General features: G+C 46.1%; 1 protein-coding gene across 4 annotated transcripts in view; it reads left to right on the plus strand.

Moving 5' to 3' along the window:
• HS6ST1 (heparan sulfate 6-O-sulfotransferase 1) overlaps nt 1-24,631 on the plus strand; it is a 142,349-nt gene that overhangs the window by 61,901 nt on the left and 55,817 nt on the right. The window contains exon 1 of one of the 4 annotated variants that reach the window (XM_085512560.1): nt 1,143-1,348. The exons of the other annotated variants lie outside the window; for them this stretch is intronic. Within the exon in view, the coding sequence (XP_085368686.1) occupies nt 1,290-1,348 (59 nt within the window). The 5' untranslated portion in view covers nt 1,143-1,289. Of the gene's footprint in view, nt 1-1,142; nt 1,349-24,631 lie in introns of those variants that run through there. 4 annotated transcript variants of the gene reach the window in all.

Genomic DNA, 24,631 nt, shown 5'->3' on the forward strand with positions numbered 1-24,631 from the left:
TTCCTTTTAAGTGCTGTATGTGACCCTGTCTTTCACATTCACAGTTTCTACTGAAGTGGATGTGGAGCTGGGACCGGTTCAGGTTATAGATTAGAGAGGGAGGATTTTCCCTTGGGTAGCTTCTATGCTTTTTCTGAATTAAATTTAATCTTATCAAATTAATTAAGGACAGTTTCCCTTAAACCTGATCTGATCCAGCTGCTCAATAGAAAGAGACATTTATTCCTTTTAGACTAAAGGAAAGCAAACTGTTCCTTTCCTATCTCTTCCTGGCTGTCTGCCACGAAATGAGCACAAATACTGACCTGGGTTGTAGAAACAGGAGAGGAGTGACATCAGACCCTTTGCAGTACAGTGCTCAAAGGTGAGATCTCTGAGATTTCATCGTTGCTGTGGAACCTCTGAACAAGGTAGGCCTGCATGTTGAATATTGCAGTACGTTGGCGCCTATTTCCAGGTTTACATGGCAGGAGGGGACAGTAACTGAGGTGTGCTGTCTGACAGCTCTGTGGAAAGCAGTTTAGTGGTAGAGGAGTGCTTACAGTCTGTTAGTAAAAGAAGGATCTCCACAGAACCACAAAATCCATCACTGCGCTTGGGACACGTATATGTCCTCAAGCGTTGAATGCAGCCAGGTTTCAGAAGTGCATTGTTGAACCATTGGGGCCCACTGTTGTAAAATGGAAGCCTTGATTTAGAGCACTGCAATTCAGTGTGTGTATTTTGATGCTTATGTGATATGATGCTGTGTTCCTCTTATTGCCCTGTAAATGAAGGGAAAAACAGGAGTACACCTGCTATCAGATCATTGGGTTCATTAAAACAACCTTCAACCTCACAATTGTTACCCCTCAAGGTTTAGAAGGTACCCAGCAGATGATGGGGAGTGTTTTGCATGTGATTCACCCATGGCTTGGAGAAGAACCATTGCCTGGTCCTGGCAGACAGGCAGCATTGTTATCAGGAGTTTCTGAAACCTGTCTGTAGTCCTGTTTACCCAAACAGAGTCCTCATCATCCAGAGTAAATGATTTCCCCAGTGCTGTCCTTCAGTTTCCAGGCAAACACGGTTTATGTGGGCATGCTGTGTTCCTGTGGATTCCCCCAGCAAACTATACCTGGAGTACATGTCTAACAAATTGCAGCCAAAGAGGAAGAGACACCTTAGGGAGAGGTGTAGAAAGTTTAATGAAGGCAGGAGGTAACAACAGAGGAGAGAGATGCGATCATCTCACAGTAGTGGCTGGAGCTTCCTACTATACATTAGAGAATTAACAGCAGCTCCTGAAAATGAGACTCAGATGTGTTGGAAACCAGGCATCGTTGGTCTGTTGTGCACAGAAGCATAGGTAGGCCTGAAGATTTGCAAGTAGAGATTGCATGTAATTTAATGTTAACATCTGGGCAGTAGATACTGTCACACCTGTGTCTGCAGTACCTAGCCATGCAGGAGTCCTGCTGTTGTGCTGCTGTTGGCCCGGTACAGGCAGAGGTTCAGGCAAGCCATCATTCTCAGCATGTATGCCAGCTAACTCGAAGTAAATGCTGAGATGGAGTTCATGTTTCTTAGTAATAGTTTCAAACAGCTACTGGAAAAACACGATAGCTACTTTGAGCTGAACTTTACTGTCTGATAGAAGAAACCCCCTTTTGTTTCATTGGCTCCTCTCAGGGAAGGATCTCACTAGGTTGGCCAGGGCCCTGTGTGGATGGAGATGCTGTACTAAACTTGTGCATTGCTTCAGCTTTATGAGCAGGAGATGCATACTCTGGCCTAGGCTTGTTCACTGGCACCTGGCTCTCAGGCTATCGGGAAAGATCGCGTCATGTTCATTAGCCTAATCACAATAATTACTGCCTGACGACAAGACTGTACAAGAAAGGAAGAGAGGTAATTCAGTATGTTTTCTTGGTGAGAAAGCCACATAGAATTTGAAAATGTCCACCAAAAAAACCCTCTCTTTGTTTAATTTCCAACTTTCTACACTCTTGCGTATGCTTTCAGTCATGTTAATATATTCTTCTGAAGTCTCCTCTTAGCACTGAGGGTTATCTGAAGGGGACATAAATTAATGTCCTAACACCAGAGATGGTTGTAGAAAAGGCTGAAATACAGCTGAAGTATTTCTAATTGGGATTGTACTGTTTTCCAGTAAGAATAATGACTGATTGCTCTTTGCGTTTTTCTGCTGAGGAAGACAATGCAGGAAATTCCAAACGACTGAATTATGTCAGTGGGGAAAATCAACTTCCATTTTCTTACGCTTACATTCCATATCAGCCTCACCACTGGACTTGTTGAGAAGTCATACAGACTGCCCTGGTTGGCACTGTTACTTAACTTACCACTCTGCTTAGTATTCAGTATTTATTAGCCATTCTATGGCATGGAGGAGATGGGAGGCTATTGCAGGCTCTCTTAGTGCTGAAAAGGTACATGGGATTTCATTTATTTGTTTGTTTTAAGGATTGCTCTCTTTGCAGTCCAAGAAGTGGTGTCTGAATTAACCATCTCTTTTAAATCATCGTCAATTACTTTAACACAGGGATAGGGTGCTTGCTGGAGAGGGGAGAAAGGAAGACACTGGCATCTGCTGCCTGTTAAGTCCATTAATTGAAAAGAAAATCCTGCTGGTGCCAGAATGTACAGCCCCACTCCTCATTAAGCCTAGAGAAGCAATGGGCTGGTTTTAATTGAGAACAGCATCTCTCTTAATGGTGCCAGCAGCTGAGAAACACAAATAGATGCAAAACATGAAGCACGTGTAGGACAGTGGTGACTGTTTGTAGGGTCTGCCGTCGTGCCACGAGTGGAAACCTGCATCCCTACACACAGTATGGAGGAATAATTGGGTCCCCACTGCAGGCAGAGTTGTCTATCCTTTTCTAGCTCTGAGAGCTTAATGTTTACAATACAAATTAGTTGTTAGGAATGTGTTCTTTCCAAAATAGCTAAGGAAGAAAGTATTTCCTGGTCACTTTGGTGGCAGGAGCAAGTGCTCTACCCATAGCAGTGTGGTTCTAATTAGTGTGGCCTTCATACTTGAAATGCTTTCTGACCAGGTCAGCTGTGAGCACAGGCTTCTCCTGTGCACCACGTTTTAATCCCAGATCCATTAATTATCGCATTTACCATATCAGTTACAAAACAATAATAGTAATAATCATGAAGTGATCAGTCATTAGGAGTTTGGTGCTGAGAACGGTCCCAAGCCATCATTAGCCTGATTTCTGGAGGGACTGGGGCTTCTGTGATTGTATCATCCGTTCTCATGCTTGTCACTCCTGTTGTAGAAGCTTTTGAGCCCTCTAGACTATTTCAACCTAAAATTTCAGTGAAAATAAGTTCTCGGGCAAAGCAAAGAGGCACAAATTAATTCCCCCCTCGAGGGGAGGGTTAGGGGGTAAGCCCAGCTACATAATTAGGAGTTAATGAGTACACACAGGACAAGGAGCTCTGCTTCAGGAGCAGCTCTGAGCAGAGCTCCCAGTTATTCAGCATGGGATAATCAAACCCCACACAGGAGGTGCCGGCCTTGGTGAGTCCCACTGTGCCCTTGCTCTGATAGATGCAGTTCTGCCTTGCCTGGGGAAACCTCCATGCTGCTCTGTGCCTGTGCTTCTCCCCACCATCTGTTTCTCCACCATTTTGAGGCAGCTCCCTCCAGGTGTCTTTCTGCACAGACACCAGCATCCCATGCCATGGATGAGGTGACCCTTCAGTGCATCCTTCCAGGGGATGGGTCTTTTTACACGGCCTACCTCTTTGTCTCCAGCTATAGACATAAATTAATGGCTCTCAGCTTCAGGAGCAGCTGCATCAGTCCATTTTATCAGCTAAAATACCCCCCATCCCACCAAACTGCAGACAATGTACCAAAGCCAAGTTCTGGGACGCAGGAATATCTCAGCTCCATCTGTTGTCTTGCGGATGCTGAGTTGTGTAGCATATTGAGTAGCGCTTTAGTGTCTGAGGTGCTTCTGAATCTCCACGTTCAGTGAGGATGGATGTATCTGTAGTGACAGGTGGCACTTGCTCTGTGTGAAAGAAAAGCAGTGTGGCCTTCCAGCCCTGCCTGTGGCACGTGGTGGCTCAGGGTGCTAACTGCTCACACCTGAGTGCCTGGAACATGGCTGTTCATAAAGCAATTAGCCAGCAGCAAAGAAAATTGCAGTAGGGGCTCCCGTGCAGTAGTATCAGAAATGCACTTTGGGAGGAGGCTGAATTGTATTTACCTCGTCTGAAAGGCAGGAACACATCATAAGTGAATCTGCTGTTGATTCTGAGATTGTCTGCTATTCCTTCAGGAGTTGAGGTGGTTTTGGTCTGGCTGTAATCCAGATCATTTAGGAGCCTGATTATTCTGGCTTGGGCTGTAATGACCTGGCCATGTTCTTAAGCTGCTGCTGTGAGCCTGATGGTGGGTTTAGATGTGGCTTGTGTTCATGGTGAGTCCTCTCTGCTTATTTTAAACCTTTTTATACTGAATTTACTGTAGAAATATGGGCTGTGATTTATTTTGAAGTGATTTCTCCCCTTCGTGTCTTCAGTAGGGCTACCTGCTGCCTTTGAGTTATTCATGTGCAGATGACTGCAAAACATCCCATGAACATTCAGTTGGCCAAGAAGTGTGACTGGGAACTGGTGGAATCAGGGTTATCTTTGAACTCTGTTCGTATCTGGCAGTGTCATTTAAGTGGGGTGTTTTTTTTTCCTGTGTATGTGGAGCAAAGGACTAAGGTTCAAAAAATGAAGTTGTTACTGTCTGAACAAAAGTGAAACTTCTAAATGGATTTAGTCAGTGGTTTTAGAATGATGTTTTGTGTTTCTCAAGAGTTCTCCTGAGTTCAACCTAAGGTCTACTAACAAAAGACAGTCCGAAGCTGAGACCTGGGATGCCTTGTTGTTTCTCTATTCCTTTTTCCAGTTGCAATGCTCGCTAACCCTTCGGCTTTTCCAGCAATGTCTCTTGAGATTGTGGTTTATGTGGTCTTGCTGTTGCAATGTCTGTTTGGGCAATGACCTCTAAGCACGGTTTCAGCTCTTGAAGCAATGTCTTTGACCTTGCAGGCAGAGCAGCAGTTGGACTGTATAAACTGACCCGTGTTTGTGACTCAATAATTCTTAATTCTTCTGGGACCATGTTCTTGGAGTCTGGTATGTAGTCTGCACTACTGCTGACCTGCAGCACCCTTTCTGAAGGCAATAAGGAGGCAAATGGTTTGGCATCAAAGAAGCTTTGTTTGTACTTGATAGAGGATATGTTCCCAAACCTGACCTCTTCCTGAGCATCCCAAAATGTGCTGCAACCCAGGTTATGCAGAAGGCAGTTGTCCAGCCCATGCTCTGTGGGAAGCCACTAGGTAGGAGCACAGAGCAAGAGGCTCCTGCTGCCTTACTCAGAGAGAAACTGCTGACAGTGGTCCTTGCTGCATCCCCTTCTGAATGGGGGAACCCCAAATGCTGCTGTGTGGGAGGTGCGTAAGTTGGGAGTGCTCACAGAAGCGAGATGAGAAACATGAAACCAGTCTACTTGGTCTTTTTCCATTACAAAATGGGAACTGTCACATGTGAAGCTGGATGGCTGATGACCTCTGAGCTAGTGCTTGTTTCCTGAACCTGAGGTCAAGTAATCTAGGGGGTTTTGCAAGATTTGCCCTTGGCATGCTTTTCAGTCCTTGAGCAGCCTGCTGAACCCCATGGCTATTTCCTGTTCATCCTTTGTCTCTGATATGTAGATTGCAAACTCTTTAAGACTCTGCTTTTCCCACCATGTAGCTCTAAGGAATCACTTTAATTAGCTGAGCAGTTGGATGCTTGTCATACATGGGACAGTGGCCTGGAATTGCCGAGTGCTTGTGCTGCCTTGACTTTAGGCAGCTTTGGTCCAGCATCACTTGCCTGAGCCTCCCCTAGATCTTGCTCCTTGTTGCTTTCCAGGGTAACTGCCAGATGGATCTGAGCAAGTTGATGCTTTCTCCCATCCTGCCAAGTTTTCCTTGTCTTTTGGGGGCCATGCCTGTGCCACCCAGTGCTGGGAGGTGGTATGATGGTTTAGGAGCTGTTGGCTGCAGCTTAGAGCAGTTCCGGAGAAGCCCTTTAAAACCACAGCTCACATTTTGTGAGTCTGTGAGGGGCAATCTGCAAATCAAATGTGGGTAGCATCTTTCCTGCATCCCTGAGCTCAGTTGGGCAGCATCAGTCCTTTCAGTTCCTGTTTTTTTTTCTGGCTGACCTCAGGCAGTGCTCTCTCAATACAGCCCGTGATGCTGAATTGCAAATCTGCTGCTCACTTGGTGTGCTGCAACAGGAGCAAAACAGTACCTTTGCCATGGGTCCCCATTGCTCCTGCCCTGGGCAGAAGCACAGCTCTCTCCTCCTTCCTGCATTGAGCCCACCTGAGCCATTTGTTCATGCTGAGATCTCTGGTAGCCCATTAGCACAGATGCCAGCTCTCCCAGCCCTTCAGCGTGGTTTTTAATGGAGCCCTCAGCAAGTAAGTGCTTTATTTTGGGGGCTTCAGCAGACAATAGGCTTTCTGGATTCTCCTCCAGGGGACAAGCTTGTCAATCATATTGTCACAGACAATAATTACCCCCTGCTTTATTCGCTCTGTCTGTCTTCAGAACAGTCAATTAGAGCTATTGATACAGACAAGCTATTCTCACCAAGTTAGTTTTCAGCCTAATTAAAAGGAACCTGTCAGCGCCTTTCCCGTAACCTTGGGCTTCTAATGGCTTCTCTTTGTGCACCGTGCAAGAACTAAAGCTCAGCCCCAGTTCCTGGAGGCAGAGGGCTTAGTTAGAGGGAATTCTTTCATGTGGGCGTTTTCCCCAGTGATGCTGAGAGGGAGAGGAGGATTTTTGAGAGAGGACAGTTCCTGGCTGTGTCTGGTGTTGGTAAAATTCATCAAGGGTGAATGGGAGATGACCTCTGAGCTTTGGACTTCTTGGAAGTGGTCTGATGGTAAATAAGCATGAACTGAGAAGACAAACAAGGGCCGGGCCTTCTCCAGGGATAAAACCAATGCTTTTTCCTGCCGGAGTGTTTAGTTCTGCTGTTCCTGTCTTTAAAATGACTAGAATGTGCAAAAAGATAGACTGAAAAGTATCATCATCTTGAGATTACTGCAGATCTAAATTGTGTTGGGCAAAGTAAATACTTTGGCCAGACTTTCACTGTGACAAAGGAAACCACTTTAGCTTATTTCAGCAGATGGTGCCTTGGACAGAAAACAAGCTCCCCATTGGGCTTTGGGGATGTGATTCTGCTGTGATGTTTCCTCCTGGGATCCAGTGGATGGGGTCTGGTTTCTGAAGAGACAGTGGGCAAGGTGTTAAACTTCTGCTCCTGCCAGACTTGCATTACTTAAACATGCTGCTATAACCAATCACTTATTTTCTGAATTAACAGTATGTTTTTTCCATTTCCTTTTCCATGTTTCTGCTGCTATTGGATCTTCTCTCCTCCAACTTGAACTGAAACGTAGGTAAGTCATTTATATCATTAATCATAGAATCATAAGATGGCTGGGCTGGAAGGGATATCAAGAATCATCTAATTCCCAACCCCCTGCCACAGGCAGGCGGCCAGCCACTAGATGAGCACTAGGTCAGGTTGCCCAGTGTCCCATTCAGCCTGGCCTTGAGCACCTCAGGGATGAGGCAGTCACATCCTCTCTGGGCAGCTTATGCCAATGCCTCACCACTCTCAGTAAAGAACTTCCCTCTGACATCTAATCTATATCTCCCCTCCTTTAGTTTCAAACTGTTCCCCCTTGTCCTATCACTGTCTGCCCCTGTAGTGTTCGTTTCTCTTGAAATACTGAAGGGCTGCGATGAGGTCACCCTGCAGCCTTCGCTTTTGTGCTGGTGCTGTAATTAAAAGCACTGCAAATCAGAACTCTATATGAAGAGACTCCTTCCTTTCCTTCAGTGAGGCTGACCTCTATAGGAAGTCACAAATGTATTTCCAAGTGCAATTCAAAAATGACTGGGATTTTTTAATGTAAGAAAGCATACCTGATACCTGTGCACTTCATCAGAAGAACCTTGAGCTTAAAACTATTAGCATGCTTACAGAAAGGCTTTGCTGGCAAGTTTACTGTAATGCTTAATCTGGTTGTACTACAGAACATGTCCCAAATCTTGCCCATTGCTCTCTCTGATTTACCAAATGCCAAAAAGGGAATAAGGGGTATTTGATTGAGCTCACGTGGTGCTTCCCTCAAATAGTTCTGCAGCTTTCAGTTATTTTCAGTTTAGTGACTGAAGTATCATAAAAATAGGACATTCAGCGTGAGAATTAAACTTGCCAGACAGATGTGGGTTAGAATGTGGATTTTCTGACTTCAGGATTTAAGCACTACTCACAGCAATGTAGGATTTCCTTCCCTGAGTCCCCTATTCCTTAAGGCTCCCATTCTGTCCAGCATTGCGCCCCACATGTGTTTTTGTCTTAAAAACTTTTCTGCACAAGTGATAATTATCAAATGAAGTCATAGTTGGTGGTGGGTAAGTGATTCTGTGCCTGGAGAAGAAAGAGCTTCATAGCAGAGGTTCAGGGCTTGGCCGTGGCTTTTATGCACTCTTCCAGTCTTGCCATTAATTAATGTTCTTTTGGGTGTAGCTTTATGTGGAACAATTGTTCTCCATGTCTATGCCAAGGTCTTGTGTGGCTTATGTAGCATTAGAACTAAATCTCTCCGGAGTAACTCCCAGCTGTTTGGTGTCCAAGGGATATCGTGAGCCCAACTGTAATCCCCACTGTCAGTATGGTATTGAGTCCATCACCAGTGTGATTAGCTGGCCTTCTCATCCTTATAGAACAGCAAGAGTGGGTGTCACTGTGAAATAACTTATTGCAGAAGTAGTTTCATCCTCTATAGTTGATGTTCAGTTTGGTAACAAAATGTGCATTTTGAAGTACAACATATATATGTTAGAGACAAGCTGGATGTGCTTGGTAGTTCTAGGTGGTAGATTGTTTTATTGGATATATTCAGATTCTTCTTGAGGAGGAGGAAAGAGCAGGCTTTCCAATACAGCACTTAAGTTCTGTGTCCTTGAGCAGATGATGCTCAGGAAAGGCTTCTTGAGAGGTGCAGTAAAGGTAAGAGTTATTTATGTGCAGGAGAGAGCAAGTAGCAATAGCACTAGCAGTACCATTATTCTTCTTACTAAAGGTTCATTTATATTTATATGCACAGACATCTGAAAAGGTAATTTGGAAAGGATAGATCTCTGGTTTACTTTAGCAGTGTGCTGGAATAAGAGCTCAGAGCTGGGGCTTAACTGAGTTGTAATCTGCGAACTGGCCAGCTGGAGCACATGGAAGATGTTCAGCAATCTTGTCCACTGTTGTTGGCAAACGATGCCTTTGGAGTGTTGTCAGCTGTGGTTGGGAGGATTAGGAACATAAAAGTTCTGTTTAGGAGGGAAAAAAAGTCTTATTTACAACTAATCTTTCCATTGAAAAAGGAAAAAAGAAATGAGGCAGGTTCTGTTTTCGCCTCGCTGTAAGTCCTCTGGTTATCATACAGTTTAATGACCTTGAAATTCTTCATATTCCTTCTCTTCAGCTCCTCAGCACTCTCCAGTCTCTCGTGTCTTAATGCACTGTATATGAAAACAAATTAAACTGAAGCAGTTTTTTTCCTGACTTTGCAATTAGTAAAGAAATGCAGATCCTGAGGAAAACAGAAATCTCAGGGTAGAGGAAATCAAGTCAAACTGCAGCAGGATAAACACAGTGTAGGTGGATCTTGAAGATTTATGGGGAGGAAAATGGAAAACCATCATTAAAAAGAGAAAAAGATGAAATGCAACAGAAGTGTTTTCCATCTCTTGTATTTATTTACCTTTTAATTTCTGTTGCATGCAGTTAGAGCTTTCCCAGCCTAGTATCTAACACCGCTGTTTCAGCCTGCTTGAAGTGCAGTAGCATGATGCCATCCGTCTTGCTTTAAAGCCATATCAAAGGTGCTGACATCTCTTTGAAGTGAAATATTAGGCTTGCTGGTTTAGACACTAAACTTTGATATACGTATGTAATTGTGGGTATGAGGGGCTCCTGTAAACGTTAAATACTGTTACAGATCCACTGCTCAGCCTTTAATAGGAAAATTCAGCCAGGCTTTGCAGTTTACTAACCCCGAGTATCAGTGAAAGCTCAGTTGAACATTGATCGTATTCTCAAGTGAATTTAGTGTGGTTGGCTGAAGTTTCTGGAATTGATACAAGGAACCAAGAGAGAGCACACATCAGTTACAGCAGACACTGCATTTTCTTCTGCTTTATTTACTTTCAAGCTACATGAATTGCTGCTGGCCTTGTCACAGTGATAGAGCTGTATCAGGAGCAAGTCCTTGTGTTAAAAGTTGCTCTGGTGTTTTCTTTATTTCTGTTTGTGGCGTTCTGGATCCAGGCTGTGGCTGAGGTGCTCCTGCCCATGGCTGTACAGGAAGCAGAGCTGCAGCAGTGCAGTGCTTCAGGTGCCCGTCTGTGATGGAAGGCAGCTGGCATCCTGCTGAGGAACTCCTGCAGCTTTGTTCCGTGTATTATGGTGCTGTTCAGACAAATGAAACGCTTGCATCATGTCCAACAGAAGATATGTTGCAATAGGTATTTGAGAAATGATAAGCAAGCATGGAATTAAATATCGTACCGCAGCACACACTCAAGTGGGAATGCAGTTAACGTCATTCCGTAGCATAAATATTTCTCTTCTTTGGTTCATTAGTTATACAGCAGTAATGCTTTCTTACTCTGTTTTCGTTTATAGACTTAGAATTAGAATGCAAACATTACTAGAAAGAATTTCCTTCTGCAGGCCGAGCAGCCCAGTGGGAGCACAGAGATGTTGGTGAGCGGCCTTGTCGTGTGGCTGCTGAGCCTTGGCCCTGCTCTCTGGGGTGGGAGGAGAGGGAAGGCTCCAAGCAGCCCTCAGTCTGAGCACTTGAGTTTACATGGGAATGATAACATGGTGGACAAATGGCCTGTTTTGTGGGATAATTATATTGTTGCTGTGCTAGTCATGTGTTATGAGTGCTTTATTACGTTAAAGAAATTCAGGATACTGAAGGAAAGCGTACAGTTTATGGTTGTAGCAGCTGTTGCAGTTGTAGAGCTCGCTGTACTTCAGGGATTGGGGCCACTGCATTTTAACTCTCTATTGCTGGGTCTGCCATTCCCCAAGGAGGAGTGTTGCCCTTAGACAGAAGGATTGTTCTGCTTACCCAAACCTCATTGTAGAAAGCCTTGAGCCTGAGGAAGCAATGCTGCCAGGCAGCAGGCCAGCAGTACTGGTTGCTCACTGTCCCTCTCTGCCTTCACCTCACTGGCTCCCTTTGCTACTTTAACAAGGCAGAAACCTCACACAGCCTGGTAATTTCAATCACTGTACACTTCTACACCCTGAGGAGCCAATTGAAGGCAAATGGATGCCCAGCTGTCACAGGTGTTCCATTTATAGGTGTTTGCTGTGTCACCTGCAAACTGGGTTAAGTCTGTGGACTTGAATGATGAACACTGACAATTTTGTCATACAGTGCTTCTCTATTCCTAGAATCATAGAACAGAATCATGGAATCATTAGGGTTGAGAAATGATGGTCTCTGAAATCATATAGTCCAACCATCACCACCCTCCCCACTAAACCACATCCCTCAGTGCCACATTTCCACGTTTAATGAAACCTTTAGTGATGATGACCCCACCACTACCCTGGTGGGATGGTGGCTAAGAGTGGGAACTGCCTGGCAGCGCACAAGTTAAAGCAAGGCATTCGCATCTGGCATTGCTTAAAGCTCCTACAGACCTCCAGTATTTCCCAGGCAAATCTGTGGCAATCATTCTTATTTCATGAAACAGGTTTGGAGTATTGATGGCTGGCAGCATCACACTGAAAACAGGCTGAACTGCTGCAGTAGGTTCCCTAGCAGAATTAGCACACAGAGCTGTGCGGTTAATTAATACCAGCACGTTCTCCTGGAATATCAGCAGATAGTCCACTGAGACGAGCAAAGTGCTCCAGCTCTTCTCTCTGCACATCAGTCCTTCCTGTTCAAAAGAAAGCGCAGGGAAAAACAAAAATGAGTTTGCTATTAGATGTACTGGGAGTTCAACTGCCCGGAAAGCGCAGATGAGCAATGCAAAGCCATCCGAGCAAAGCAGCATGCTCAGCATCAGACCTTTTTGCACCACTGTAACTCCCCTGACATCCGCTGAGATAAACTGTACTAGCTCGTAGAAAATCACACCCATTACTTATAATTCTCAAAGGCTTAAATTATTCTGATGGAGTATCTCTCTCTAGCCCTTGTATTTTTCCTCTGGGAAGCATGTTTCTGAGAAAATGCCAAACAAGCCAGGAGACAAAAGACCATTCTGCCCTTGGTGTGCTGTTAGAAGGACATAGGGCTATCAGTGGTGGAGAATCACCATGCCAGGCACTGACCCGCTCTGCTTTGTGCACAGATCCAGTTTTACCGGCACATGACGTATTGTCGTTTTATTTTCAGTTCCCTGTAAAAACCTCTTTTCCTATTGCCGCTGTGTCGATTAACCCACTAATACAAAGCTGCTGTGCTGCAGTGTTCCCAGGTTCTTACAGCCGGCTGCTTTGTCTTGCTTCAGCCCCAAGTTTTTTCTCCTGTTTTCCTCCAGTTTTCTTGCTCCTACTCTGTAGTTGATTATGTGTATTCTTGTGCCTTGGGGTGTTGTTTAGCCTTTCTAACCCCTGATATCAAGAAGTGATTTAGTGTAAAGAAGGACCTGATTAGCAGATAAAAACCAGCAACTAATTTTGTGTTTGAGGGTGGTGAAACTGATCTCAGTGGGGTTCTCAGAAGCAAAGGTGGCTGGCAGTGCAATGGGGATGTCAGTATCTAGGTTAGCTGTATTCATGATGCTTGGATCTATAGACCAACATTTAGAAAATGGGTTCAACTGTCTGATGAGCAGAAATGATCCCTCATGATCTGTGGACATCTGCTCTACTCCTGTAACAAGTTGCTGGTGCCAGTTATCACTTTCCTTTTCCTTTTCACCTTTTCGTATTCATTTGCTTATGAAGAGCAGCACTTGAGTATTAAAGATGGCATTTCTTGGGGATGGGGGGGGGAAGCTTTGTACAGTTTTTTTTGCTGTTGTTTGGTTGGTTTTGAAGTCTTTAGGAATGGTGAACTTTGGCCATGCAGGTTGTTCCTGTTTTGCAAGGAATTTTTGTGCCTAGAAAAACAGATGTGAATGTGGCTGCAGAAACCTGTGTCTGGCCCCTTACACCTGGGGCTGCCTCTGATCCTTCACCAGGCCCAGTAGATCATGGTGCATGTCCAGCCCAGCGCCTCAGGCAGCTCTGGGCCTCAACCTGTTCCAGGAATGCTCCGACCAGGTGCCAGGCTGTGCCCATCTCAGCAGCTCCCTGCTGGGGAGGAGTGGCAGAGGCAGCTCACCCAACATTCAGTTGGGATTTTGTTTCAAAGGTTAAGTAAAATTACCTCCGTTAAGTACCTGCAACAGAGCTGTGTGTATAATTCAAATCGCTTTTAGGAAGATTGTGCCATGCCTGCTGACAGCAGGAGGAAATCCCCTCTAAAGCTCTAAATCAGTGGTGTCCAAAAATGTCTCCAGAAATACAAAGGAGGAAGAGTGTGTTACAAAATCAAATCCCAATCACAAGTGGTGCAAGGTGGCTGCCTTTGCTGGTAGCATCAGGTTGCTGCAGAGCTCAGGCTGTAGCTTGTAAAACCAAGCATAAAGCCACAGTTTGGTTTCACATTAAGTTGTGTGCTTTGGAATTTAAAATGACATATTAGAAGCAATGGATAAGCAGTGTGATGCTCTGGTGGGAGGGAAAAGGAGATATCAATCTGCTTATGAACTATGCAGTGGAGAGTGGTTTCAATGCTAATAATAGTAATAGCATGTAGCAGCAGCCGAAGATAATACAAAAAGTCCCATCACAGAGCTACAGCTTTAGGTGTTCTGGAGGGGCATAGCTCAGAACTGCTTTGTGTCCAGCACTGGACTGTAGTCAGCAGGCAGATAGCTAAGGAACTGAACTGTCCTGGGCCTGTCCAATAGAGCCTGCTTGGTGATCTCAACTATTGTAGGCAAAAAAGCAGGACTCCAGACTGAAGAGCCATCCCTTACTAAGCGCCAGAAATCAAGCAAACTTGAGTTAATTCACCCTGGTCAGCACTGTTATGCTGCAGGTTGTGAAGGTTTCTCCAGAGTCCTTTGTCTTGTTGCTGCTCCAAGATTTTCTGGAGCTGGAAGGCCTAAGGGTCTGCATGTTGTCACCCAGCAGGGCAGTGAAGGCTTTGGGAATATCAGCTCTTCTGATTGCAACTTCAGGATAGGTAATAAACCATTGCAGCATGCTGTTACTGCTCCTGACTGGCTGTTAGGACTTTAATTGTATGTCTTCATTTAAGTTCAGCAGGCAGATAGCTGGCTCTAATACAGCATTTGAAGCAGAGGAGTCTGCTGGCATGTGCATTTGTTTGCTTCAGGTGGCAGACTTGCCTTGCTCCTGGAGGACAGTAGTGTTTGCAGATTGGCAACACAGACCTGTTCCTGTTAACCAGTCACTGCCTGGGGCTGTGACACCAGGAAAAGGTGTGAGTTTGGAGCCATACCTGTCCCCTCTGCGTCCCATCTCCATGATGCTGCTGCTGCAGGGTCCTGTTCAGATGAGACTGCTCTCCGGTTGTCCTGGAGGACTGGCTCCATGCAGAGGTGGAGGCAGACATATAAGTTGGTCTTACTCTCTCTAACAGTTAAAATAAAAAGTCTAGGATAGGATTGCTGATTTATATTTTTTTTTACCCGCATGCATTGGGTAGTTTTACCCACATCTGCTGAGGCAGAAGTTCAGCATGTCTTTAATTCTCTGTGGCCAGTGACATGTTTTCTTTCCCATTTACAAATAGTGAAGTATAAAATATGCTGCAGGAGCACGGGGGATACCCTATATAAGGAAACAACTGCACTTACAGCAACCTCACAGTCCAGTTTCAGACCTGAGTTCACCCTTAGACAGGGTCTGACTCCGGTACAGGAGCTAGTCTGGCTTTCCCCAGAAGTTCCACACATCTTTACCAGCTGAACCATCTGACCATTTCCTCTTAAGAGGTTTCAGTTACTAGTAAGTGCTGCTGCCTTTTTCCTTTATCCATTACTACTTCCCAGAAGATGCTTTTTTTTTTTTTTTTTTTTTTTTTTTTTGGCCTCTCTTTGAAACAACATAAAAACTGTTTAAGATCTGACAAGTAATTTCTTTTTAAGTAAGGGAAGGCCGAGCATGTTTTCCCTCCTCCCTTTTCTTCAGAGCTTCCCCCATTGTGTAGTCCTTTCCATTTTGATTGTCAGGTTGTAAATTCACCATGAAGAGTGTCTGGGAAGGGCAGAATAGGTCCCTCATCACACAGCAGTGATCTGTGCCATGGAGGGGAGGTGAGGAGTTGGCCTCCCCTTCGGCCCCAGCCCAGCTGCCTTCTGCCCCATCAGTCACAGCAAGCACTGAGCTAATTGTGCTCACTGGGACCCCAGCACCCTCCTCCTGTGGAAGCTGGGCTCCTTTGTGGGTTTAGGAAAGCTATACATACTGTGCTGGGACCACCAGCAAAACCTTCACCTCTGTTGTTGTTACAGAGCTGCTTATTTCTAAGTTTATGCTGCAGTCTGCTTTCTCCTGTTCTGTATGGAGTGCTGTGGTGCTGGATCCTAAAGTGAATGCAGGGAGGGGAGGTGTGGTCTCCAAATTCAGTAACATTGATACAGGGCAGTAGCTGTGCAGACCATTCAGACCTGTGCTGAATAGTTCCAGGCACTGTTCTTACTACCACTTAGTGGAAACGCAAAGAAAAATAGGCAGAAATGTGTGTGGTTTGAATCGCAAAGGATTTGGTTATAACTCTTAAGCCCTTAAAACAGTCTGCTAGAACAAGATTAGGGGTTTATGGAGTCTTACAATGCTGCATTGCTGCTTTTAAATGCTGCATGCTGCTGTCTTGGTGGTTACGGCCACCAAATGGGGCAGTGCAGAGGGTCATGCATGTGTTGTCACGTATTTAGGGTACTCTGCAGTGTGTTCGTGTCACCTGAATTCATTGAATTGTGAAGAGCTGTCAGTTCCGCGTTCAAACTGCCACGAAGCATTTAAATTCATTAACTGACAGTTACCTAACAAGCAGCAGGAGTAGAACTCTTGCTGGCTGAAGCCTGAAAAACCCATTTGAACCTTTAAAAACATTAGCACCCTTAATGAGGTAACAGTGAATCCAAGTTTCTGCATGTGCAGTGGGAACTCTTTTCTAACTGATGGCCAATTGCCCATCTCCCCTCTATCTGGGAGAGATGATAAGACCAGGTGAGCATTTGGAGTAGGCCACAGAGAGCCCCTCCGAAGCTGTTCCTTCTCTCTGTTGTGAATCTGGATGGAAGAGTGTGTCCCATTCCAGAGGGTTAGCATCTGATAAACAATAAGTAGAGTTCCTGTAAGGAAACTGAGGGTTCACACAGCAGGATAGTGCACTGCAGCGTCAACTTTAATCTGTTCTCTGGCCTAAAGCACCGCAAAAAGATCTTCCTGCCAGTGTGGGGACTGGAAGTTTGATTATAATTGGCATTGGATAAGGCAATAGAGCAGCCCGGTTCAGTGCTTACTGGACATTTTCACCTGGAATGTAGGCTTGATGCCTTGACAACACCCTTCCCTGACTACAGCAAAGTCCTGAGCCTTGTTATTTACATTTGGTGCTTCTGTGATAGAGGTACTCAACATTTTATCTCTTCAGTTTGTCTCTGAGTGCACCTGAGCTGGCAGTGTATCACATCAGAGACACGGAGCTCTACCCGAGGGTGAAATTGTTTGAGGTCTTTTATTTTAAAGGAGCTTTTTCTAACTTTCCAAATTCAACTTCTGAGTTCTGGGTGAAAGCTGGAGTCAATGCTGAGGTTAACTGAAGAACTGATAAGAAAGCTGCACTGGAAGTGCTTTTTCAGGGAAAAAGAAAGCACCATACTGACAAATTGCTCTTGCAATGGCATCAGCTTTACAGGCAGAGCTGCTTGAGTAGCACCTCTCCCTGGAGTGAGCACACATGAAGGGAGCCTTCTGGCCCCAAGTTGGTTCTGCCAGCCCAGGCAGTGCTGCATGGAGGGCTCCTGATGGCACCATCCCACCATCCACCACCTCCTGTGGGCTGGGCTGTCAGCAGCACAGTGTGCACACAGCCTCAGTCTAGCATATTTATTCACCTGGATTTGTAGAAGGCCTTGTGGTGGTGTGCAGTGTGGCACTGCTGCTCTCGAGTCCCAGCCTCTCAGTGTCATTCTGTCTATTAATCCTTTCTAAACCTATTAAACCCTGCCTCTTAATACGCTTCCCACCTGCTTCGCTTTGCAGTATGTGTTGGTAGGGACAGTGTGGGAGTATATGGCTCAGTAAATGGAATTTTCAGAGGTGTCTGAGTGATGTGAGCTGTTGAAAGTGTTACCCTACATAGCTCTGAGCATCGCTGGAGGAGTTCTGTGGTCCTGCATTAATACTGACTGCTCACTTACAGTCCTTTCTCATTGTTTGCAGATGGTCAGCCAAAGCCTCTGCTGATACAAGTCAACAGCACCCCATCAATTTCAGTGCTAATTTACAGCTCTTTGTGGATTTGGTGCTTGATGGCTGGGCTTATCAGGGAGGGCATTTGTATGGAGCGTGTGTACCCCTACGCTGTGCTCTCACTGCATCCTCAGGTGTCTTCCCCTCCAATAGCTCACATAGGTGGCATGCAGTGCATGCAGCACATAGCATGCCTGAATGACCAGCAGCCCCATTCCATGTATGTTCCAGGCAGCCACAGCACTGCTTGTAATTCAGTGTTGGGAGTTACCTGCTTTTCAATCAACCCCAAAATTGGAGACAGGAAACAGATCACTGTTATTGCGTTCCTGACGCAGAGAGGGGAGGTTATCACACACTTTCTCTCTTCCACCTCAACAGCAGCACAAAATAAATCTCAGTTCTTTCAAACCAGTCATGGATCTTTCCTCTTTTTGTCAGTCTTGTTCTGTGTGCAAGAAATGTTACAAATGGCTTTATTTCCAGAATAATATCCTTTCACTCGTGTCTGTCCTGAATACAAAGAGGTCTGAAGACTTAAGCATTGGGTCTGTGAGCAAATCCACTGCATTTCCAGCAGGATTTCTCCATGCACGAACAGCAGTGTCAGCCCACCAGAGGAAGCTGTACAACTCTGTGCCAATACCGAGCAGTTCTTTCTCATCTGAGCATTACATTTTTCTTTTGTGCAGAGAAATGTGCAGTGCCGGGGGTTGTGCGAAGGCCGCGTCTCACTGGTGTCACGAGGAGTTTGTCAAAACCGCAGTGCTGAGGAAGTAGAGAAATCCAATCTGGGATTTACGTGGGACCTGTCAGTGTCGGCAGTGCTTTCTGTCGGTGTCAGGCAGCGGGAGGGAGGGAGGAAAGCGGTTTGTCAAGTCAATCCTAGGTCTGGGTTTTAAGCACTGTTTCTGCTCCAGCTTCAGGATGGGCTTTGTGATGTTTGATTAGGATGGCTCTTGCTGTCTTTAATTGCAAGGCAAGTTCAGCTCAAGGCTTCTGCTGCCAGGATGTGGAAGTGGGGGTCAGCCTCAGTGGGAGAGAGGGCTGGAGGATTGGTGGTGGTGGTCAGGTCAACACCAGCTCAGGTTAGTCTCCAGCTTTCAGAGCTAAATGGATCTGCTGCCTGTGAAACAATTCAAAGGACTTCTGTGCCTCAGAGAAAACCCTTTTCCTTCTCAGCTTTTTATTGCTTCAAGGAATAGATGCATTGTCTCAGTTAGTGGAGCTTTTGCCCTTGAAGGATCCCGTCCCTTTATGCTGAAGGCCTTCCAGCCTCCCTCCATCAAAACTGCAGCAATCCTCATTGGAGGGAAAATCTTCAAAAGCAGAGCTGGGACTTTAATTCCCTGCCCTACCTGTGAAGTGCCAGGTCTTTTAGTGAGCTGCTTCACATCGCCAAATGGCTCTTTTCTTTCCCAGCTTCTTGCTGCTAGACCTGTTCAGGAGTTTAAGACTGAAAATGACCCCTTCAGCTGTGGGATCTTTCCTCTATGGGCACAAGCAGTCAAACATTAAGTACTGAGCATGGGAGAGTCTGTGGAACACCTTCTTCAGGTGTACTCATCCCTGTGGGCCACCAAATGCTTTCCAGTTTCCTGCACCCACCATCATGGGTGTGAGTGTTCCCATTGGTGTGGTTCTTGGGGCTATCCTGTGTGTAGGTGTAGTATCAGGTGAATAGTCCTCAAGCAATGTGCTTTCTTCATCTTTCTTACCTGCCCCTCATCCTTCCTTATGGTGTGCACGAGACGAACAAGGGCAGGAGAACTGCATTTTGGAGATGTTAATGCATAGAAGGTGTAAATGTGATTCTTTGGAGTGCATGGTGTCCCAAGGCAGCCCAACATGCAGAGCGAGGGACATCTCTTACATGAATGACAGCAAAAAGCACAGCTCTGGCATCTCTCATTTGGGGGATACGAATGCATGGCAGAGGGGGAGGGCCCGTTTCTGAGCTGAGCACAGTGAAAACGCTTGTTCAGCTGGGAAGGATTTGTGGAGGGGGGGGAGGGAGGGAGTGATGGAGTGGCAGTTCTTCAGGATGCATTAAACCACAGGGAGCCTAAAGGAGGCTTAGAGATGAGCCTGAGGAACTGGGGCAAAGTCTGCATGGCAGCCACAGATGGGCCTCAGCTTTCAGTGCAGCCATGGTGGGGAGGGCGGGCTCCCAGCGGGCCGGGCCCCTGTGCCATGGCAGCGGGTGAGGGCAGCCTGCAGGCCGGGTTCCTCAGCACTCAACAGAGCATCCTAGCAGGCCTGGGCTCCTCAATGGTGGCTGTCAGCAGCACTGGGCTCAGTTAGTCAGAAATTTATTGGTATTATATTTCTCCCCCTCCCCCTCCTTTTTTCTTTTTTTTTTTTCCCTGTTAGAGCAGCAGGGGGAAAGTGACAGCTGTATTAGGGCTGAAATGCCTCCAAAGGGGATCAGGAGACATCTGCAGAGAGGGCTTGTGACAGCCCCCTTTCAGTGTGCCTCAGCAGCAGCTTCCAAAGACACCGCAGAAAAGAAAAGAAGGGAAGGTTTGTGCTTGTGGAGGGCCCGGGCTCCTGCCTCATTATTTCTGTTTGCATATAGAACCTTTATGCTCCTCAGCCTTTCACAACACAAGCATCCTTCCCGTTAACACCTGAACGGAGGAAGGCTGCGCTGCTCCCTTTGCTGGTGTGCTTTGCTTTCCCATAGCTGGGGCAGGCTGTGAGGGAAGGGCTCTGTGCCGGGCAGGAGAGTCCTCCCACATGGCAGCACTCAGCAGCACTGTCAGCCTCTCCAGAAACGTTTTAAGCAGTTGGAATGGCTTTGCACTTCTTAATTTGTGTCCCTGCCCATCCTTTCCCTGCACGCAGCCAGTTGGGTTCAGATGTAGAGCTTGAGAGGGGAAAGGAAAAAAAAAAGAAAGCCAAGTAATCGCTTTTATCATTGCTTTTATCATTAACTCATTCAACTGCAAATCCCCCTCCCGAAAGAAAATAAGCATGCAGATTTGCATATGCAATCAGCTGTATTCTTCATTTCTATAGGGCCTCTCCTATTAACCACCTCTCTCAAAGGAGCTCTTCAGGGAATAAAATTGGTTAGAGATGAAATAGAAGAAGTCAGCCTTCCACGTCCCAGTGCTGCCTGTATGTGAGGGGGTGACATGAGCTGGCCTTCCCCCGACCGCTCTGCTTCATGCTTGGGATGGGGCATCCAGCACCGCCTGCAGGTCCTGTGCCAAGGAGCTGTGGGCAGCCACCGTATACTGCTGATCTTAATCCTTCATCATCTTAACGGGCTTTATGCCAGATATTATTTCTCCTTTCCAAGCTTTGAAGCACAGTAGATACAAAACTGCAGCCCTTCCTTTTATCGGTGTTTTAGAAGGTTCTGTTCACACTTACCTGAGTTTTGTTTATTCCACACGAGCTGTGGCCAGGCAAGGGGACACTGCACTACCAGCCCTGCCACTGCTTGTGGCACCCACATTGCCCAGCTTGGCTCCAGGCACTGCTTACACCAAAGTGGGACTTTTTTATACTATTTTCAGTGGGGAAAAATAACAGCCTCTGGGGAGCCAAGATGTGAAATGGAAGGAATAGCATTTGAAATGAACGAGCAGAGTTTAATGTAGCACTTTTGTATGTTTAGAGAGATATAATATATAAAGAAAGGTGGAACATCATAGATAGCACCTATCCTGATGGTTGCCAATGTGCAGTTGTTGTTCACTGAAAGAAATTGAGCAGAAGAACATTTTTGTGTTCGTGGATCCCATACACGGGATCCTTTTGGGTGCATTTCTTCATTTTCTGAGATTCTGTTTCAAATCCATGACTGTTAAAGTTTGCATGTGAAGTGAGGATGGGCAGTGCAGGAGTTCCCAGCTGGAGGCTCCTGTGTCAGTTACAGTTGGACCGACGCGGCTTGCTTTACTTGGGGCAAGCACAAAAGACCACTTTTCCCATAAAGAGTCGGGAAAGTGGAAGAAATTACTTTTCAGGTTCTGTCATCTGTAAGCGCTGGTACCAAATACTGTCATCTGGTGGGAAAAAGAATAAAAAAGGGGGTTATTTTTGAGTAGTCTCACTTAGTCTGAGAATGATAAATAATTCCAAAGCGTTTACCAGGGGGCTGGTGAAAAACATCTTTAAATAATTCCTCATTCAGCCTCCCAAACACAACTCGATTGGATGTGATTTTGTGCGTAGCCACTATGCAGGCACATCTCATCCTTTCATGATCGTTTCTTCTCTGTTAACTGGAAGAAGAGATTTTGCACTGGGGTTTGTTGGCTCCTGTTTATAAATGGAGAATAAATCCATATTATAGTAACAGCAGTGCTCCCCAGGGCACGTTGTTCACACTCCAGAAGGCTCCGGGTTTTTATTTTGAATATCACATGCCTCTTTCTGTGTATTTCAGTTATGCTTTAATAACTGAAAACTCATAAGACCGCAAAAGGTCTTGGAAAATTTACAATGAATGGAAAAAGACATGGAGAGCTGGTCCACCCGGCCTTTGGCCATCTCAAATATGCTGTTCAGTGGAACAGCACGTAGGCTCACCTGCTCAGCTCTTTGTATGTGGTGCCTAAGAATAAGCCGATGGTGCAACGATGCCGGTGTCACCAGGGGTTGCTGCATTCCTGATTTCAAATTATGTAATGGAAGTATCAGGCTGGAAATGCAGCATTGGAATAAAAGCCCTGATCGCCTACGTATCGGGCGTGCAGGAAGTGGAAACTTGACTTGGTGTACACACGGGGAGTGCAGCGGCTCCCCAGCTTCTCTCCATGTACTGATGCTTCAGGCACCTTAGGAACCCCTCACTTTGGGCTTTGGTGCTGCCCATTGTCTGACAGAAGGCGTTTAGGCACAGCAGCTTTTGTAGTAGTACCAAAATCGGAGCTGCACCCAGTGAGCTGAAGGCGCGGTGTGTCAGCAGGATCGCCGTTCAGAAGCATAAATCCCTGGGAACAAACAAAATGAGTATTCTGTTTCCGCTACGTTTTTGCCCCACCACTGAACCAGCCTCAAGGTCAGAACCCAGGAGTGCAGTCTGCCCTGGTTTTCTCTTTGCAGAGAGCCCAATCAGATGCAGGCAGCCCTGGCCCAGAAATCCAAACCCTGTATAAAGAATACGGCTGCAAGGAGGGAACTCTGATTTTGAAAAGGAGAGAATCAAGAGCAGAAACCCAGAGAGTCCTGCTGCACTCACACATCTTCGCTGCTGAATGATTTGATGCTCATTAAAAAGACAGCGATCAAGAAACGCTCCATTTTGTAGCAAATGTGGGAATAGCACGCGAGTCCCTCACCACCTGCCACTCTGGTAACAGCCACTCTCTGACACAGATCAGGGCTGAGCAGTGGGGAACACAAACCAACGGTGCAAACGCTGTGCCCTAATGATCAAAACATTCCTGAAAATAAGTGCTTTAGGGATAGTTAGTGTGTTTTGTTGCAGTACAAGCTCCGGCGGTAATGCTCACGCTAAAGCACGCACAAATGATGATGCAGGCTGGAGTGTGGTGAGCACCGTTGTGGCTGGGTCTGCTCCAGGAAGGGTGTAATAAAGTGAGGAGCGGATAAAAAGCAAGGCAAGTCGTGTGCGTATGTGCTGACCTCACAGTCATAGAACTCAAGTGTCACCGCTGTATCGCTTCCTATTTGGTCGTTTGGTGTAATACCAGCCTTTCCCCATAATTAGCAGACATCAGCTTCACCTCTGTTTTACTGCCGTCCAAGAGAGATAATCATTACGAATGCTGAGAAGGGGAAGGAAGGGGGAGAAGTAGGGAACTGCCATGAGGATTGCTATAAATAGAACTTGGTTACAGCAGTGCTTTTAGTGAAGAGAGTCCTCGCAGACAGGCTCGGAGCGAAGAGGGAGCAGATTTATTGTGCAGGACTGTCAGCCTTTCTCTGAAAGATGTGTTGATGCTGTGCCTGCGCGTTCGGTTTAATTCTCCTGTGCTTCTGCCTCAGAACCCCCCTCTGTGCCTTCTGCCCAAGATTTGCCGTGTTCGTAAATCGTTCTTTCCATCGCAGAGCAAGGAGCTGTGCTGCTTATTTGATGGGGATTCTGCAGTTTAATGTGGAAGAAAGGTCCATCCACCTTCTGGGGCTGCTTCCCTGCTGTGAGTTGCTGCAGCTGATTTCAGCCAGGCTTGGCATGCTCCCCTGCCACCATGTGTGCTTGTGGCAGCAGAGGTGGAGGACCCTTTTTCTCCATGGCACATTCAGAACAGGGATAAAGAAGCACTGAAAATGCTCCATTCGCTTCCCTTCTTTTTTTTAAAGAGCATTGATCTAATTGTTTAGTGGAGCTAAGGGTGAAACAGCGGTAAATCCTGCAGTATGGTCTCTAATTTCAGACTGTCATGATAGGGCTTTTTTTCCCCTTCCTTCCCCTACATGTGATCAATTCTGATTTCTGTGACCATCTTCTTTCACCAAGAGGCAGGTGGGCTCTGCTCCTGACTGTCAGCAGGACGTTCGACCAGGTCTTGGTTGGCTTTGGACATCACCCAAAGCCACTGTCGAACATAAGCAGAAATGTTGGCTTTAGGTATTTGTTTTTCATAGAATCACAGGACGGCCTGCATTGCAAAGGCCCACAGTGCTGATGCAGTTCCAACCTCCCACTGTGTGCAGTGTAATCAACCACCAGCCCAGTCTGCCCAGAGCCACATCCAGCCCGGCCTTGAATGCCTGCGGGGATGGGGTTTTTGTTCTTTCCTAAAGTGTATCAACATCAGCCCCTGAATCTTTCTGAATTTAATGAGCATATTTTGATGTTCTTTTGTCAGAAAGAACTCGAGGCTTATCAGCACTGCTGCATCTCTAGATTAAAAAATAGGCTGAAAGTCAGCACCGGAGATGGTGGGCTTGGGCAGGGTCTGTGCTGTAAACTCCTTGATCCTTGTCCCTGAACCAGGGGAGCTGATGGCATCTGCCGTACATCTTCCCTTAACACCTCATGTGCCTTTGTAGCCATAAAACTGCTCAGCACTCTGTCCAGTATGTT

The sequence above is a fragment of the Coturnix japonica genome, chromosome 12, assembly GCF_054131305.1.
Source record: "Coturnix japonica strain WE chromosome 12, WE-NBRP24, whole genome shotgun sequence".
NCBI classification, from domain to species: domain Eukaryota; kingdom Metazoa; phylum Chordata; class Aves; order Galliformes; family Phasianidae; genus Coturnix; species Coturnix japonica.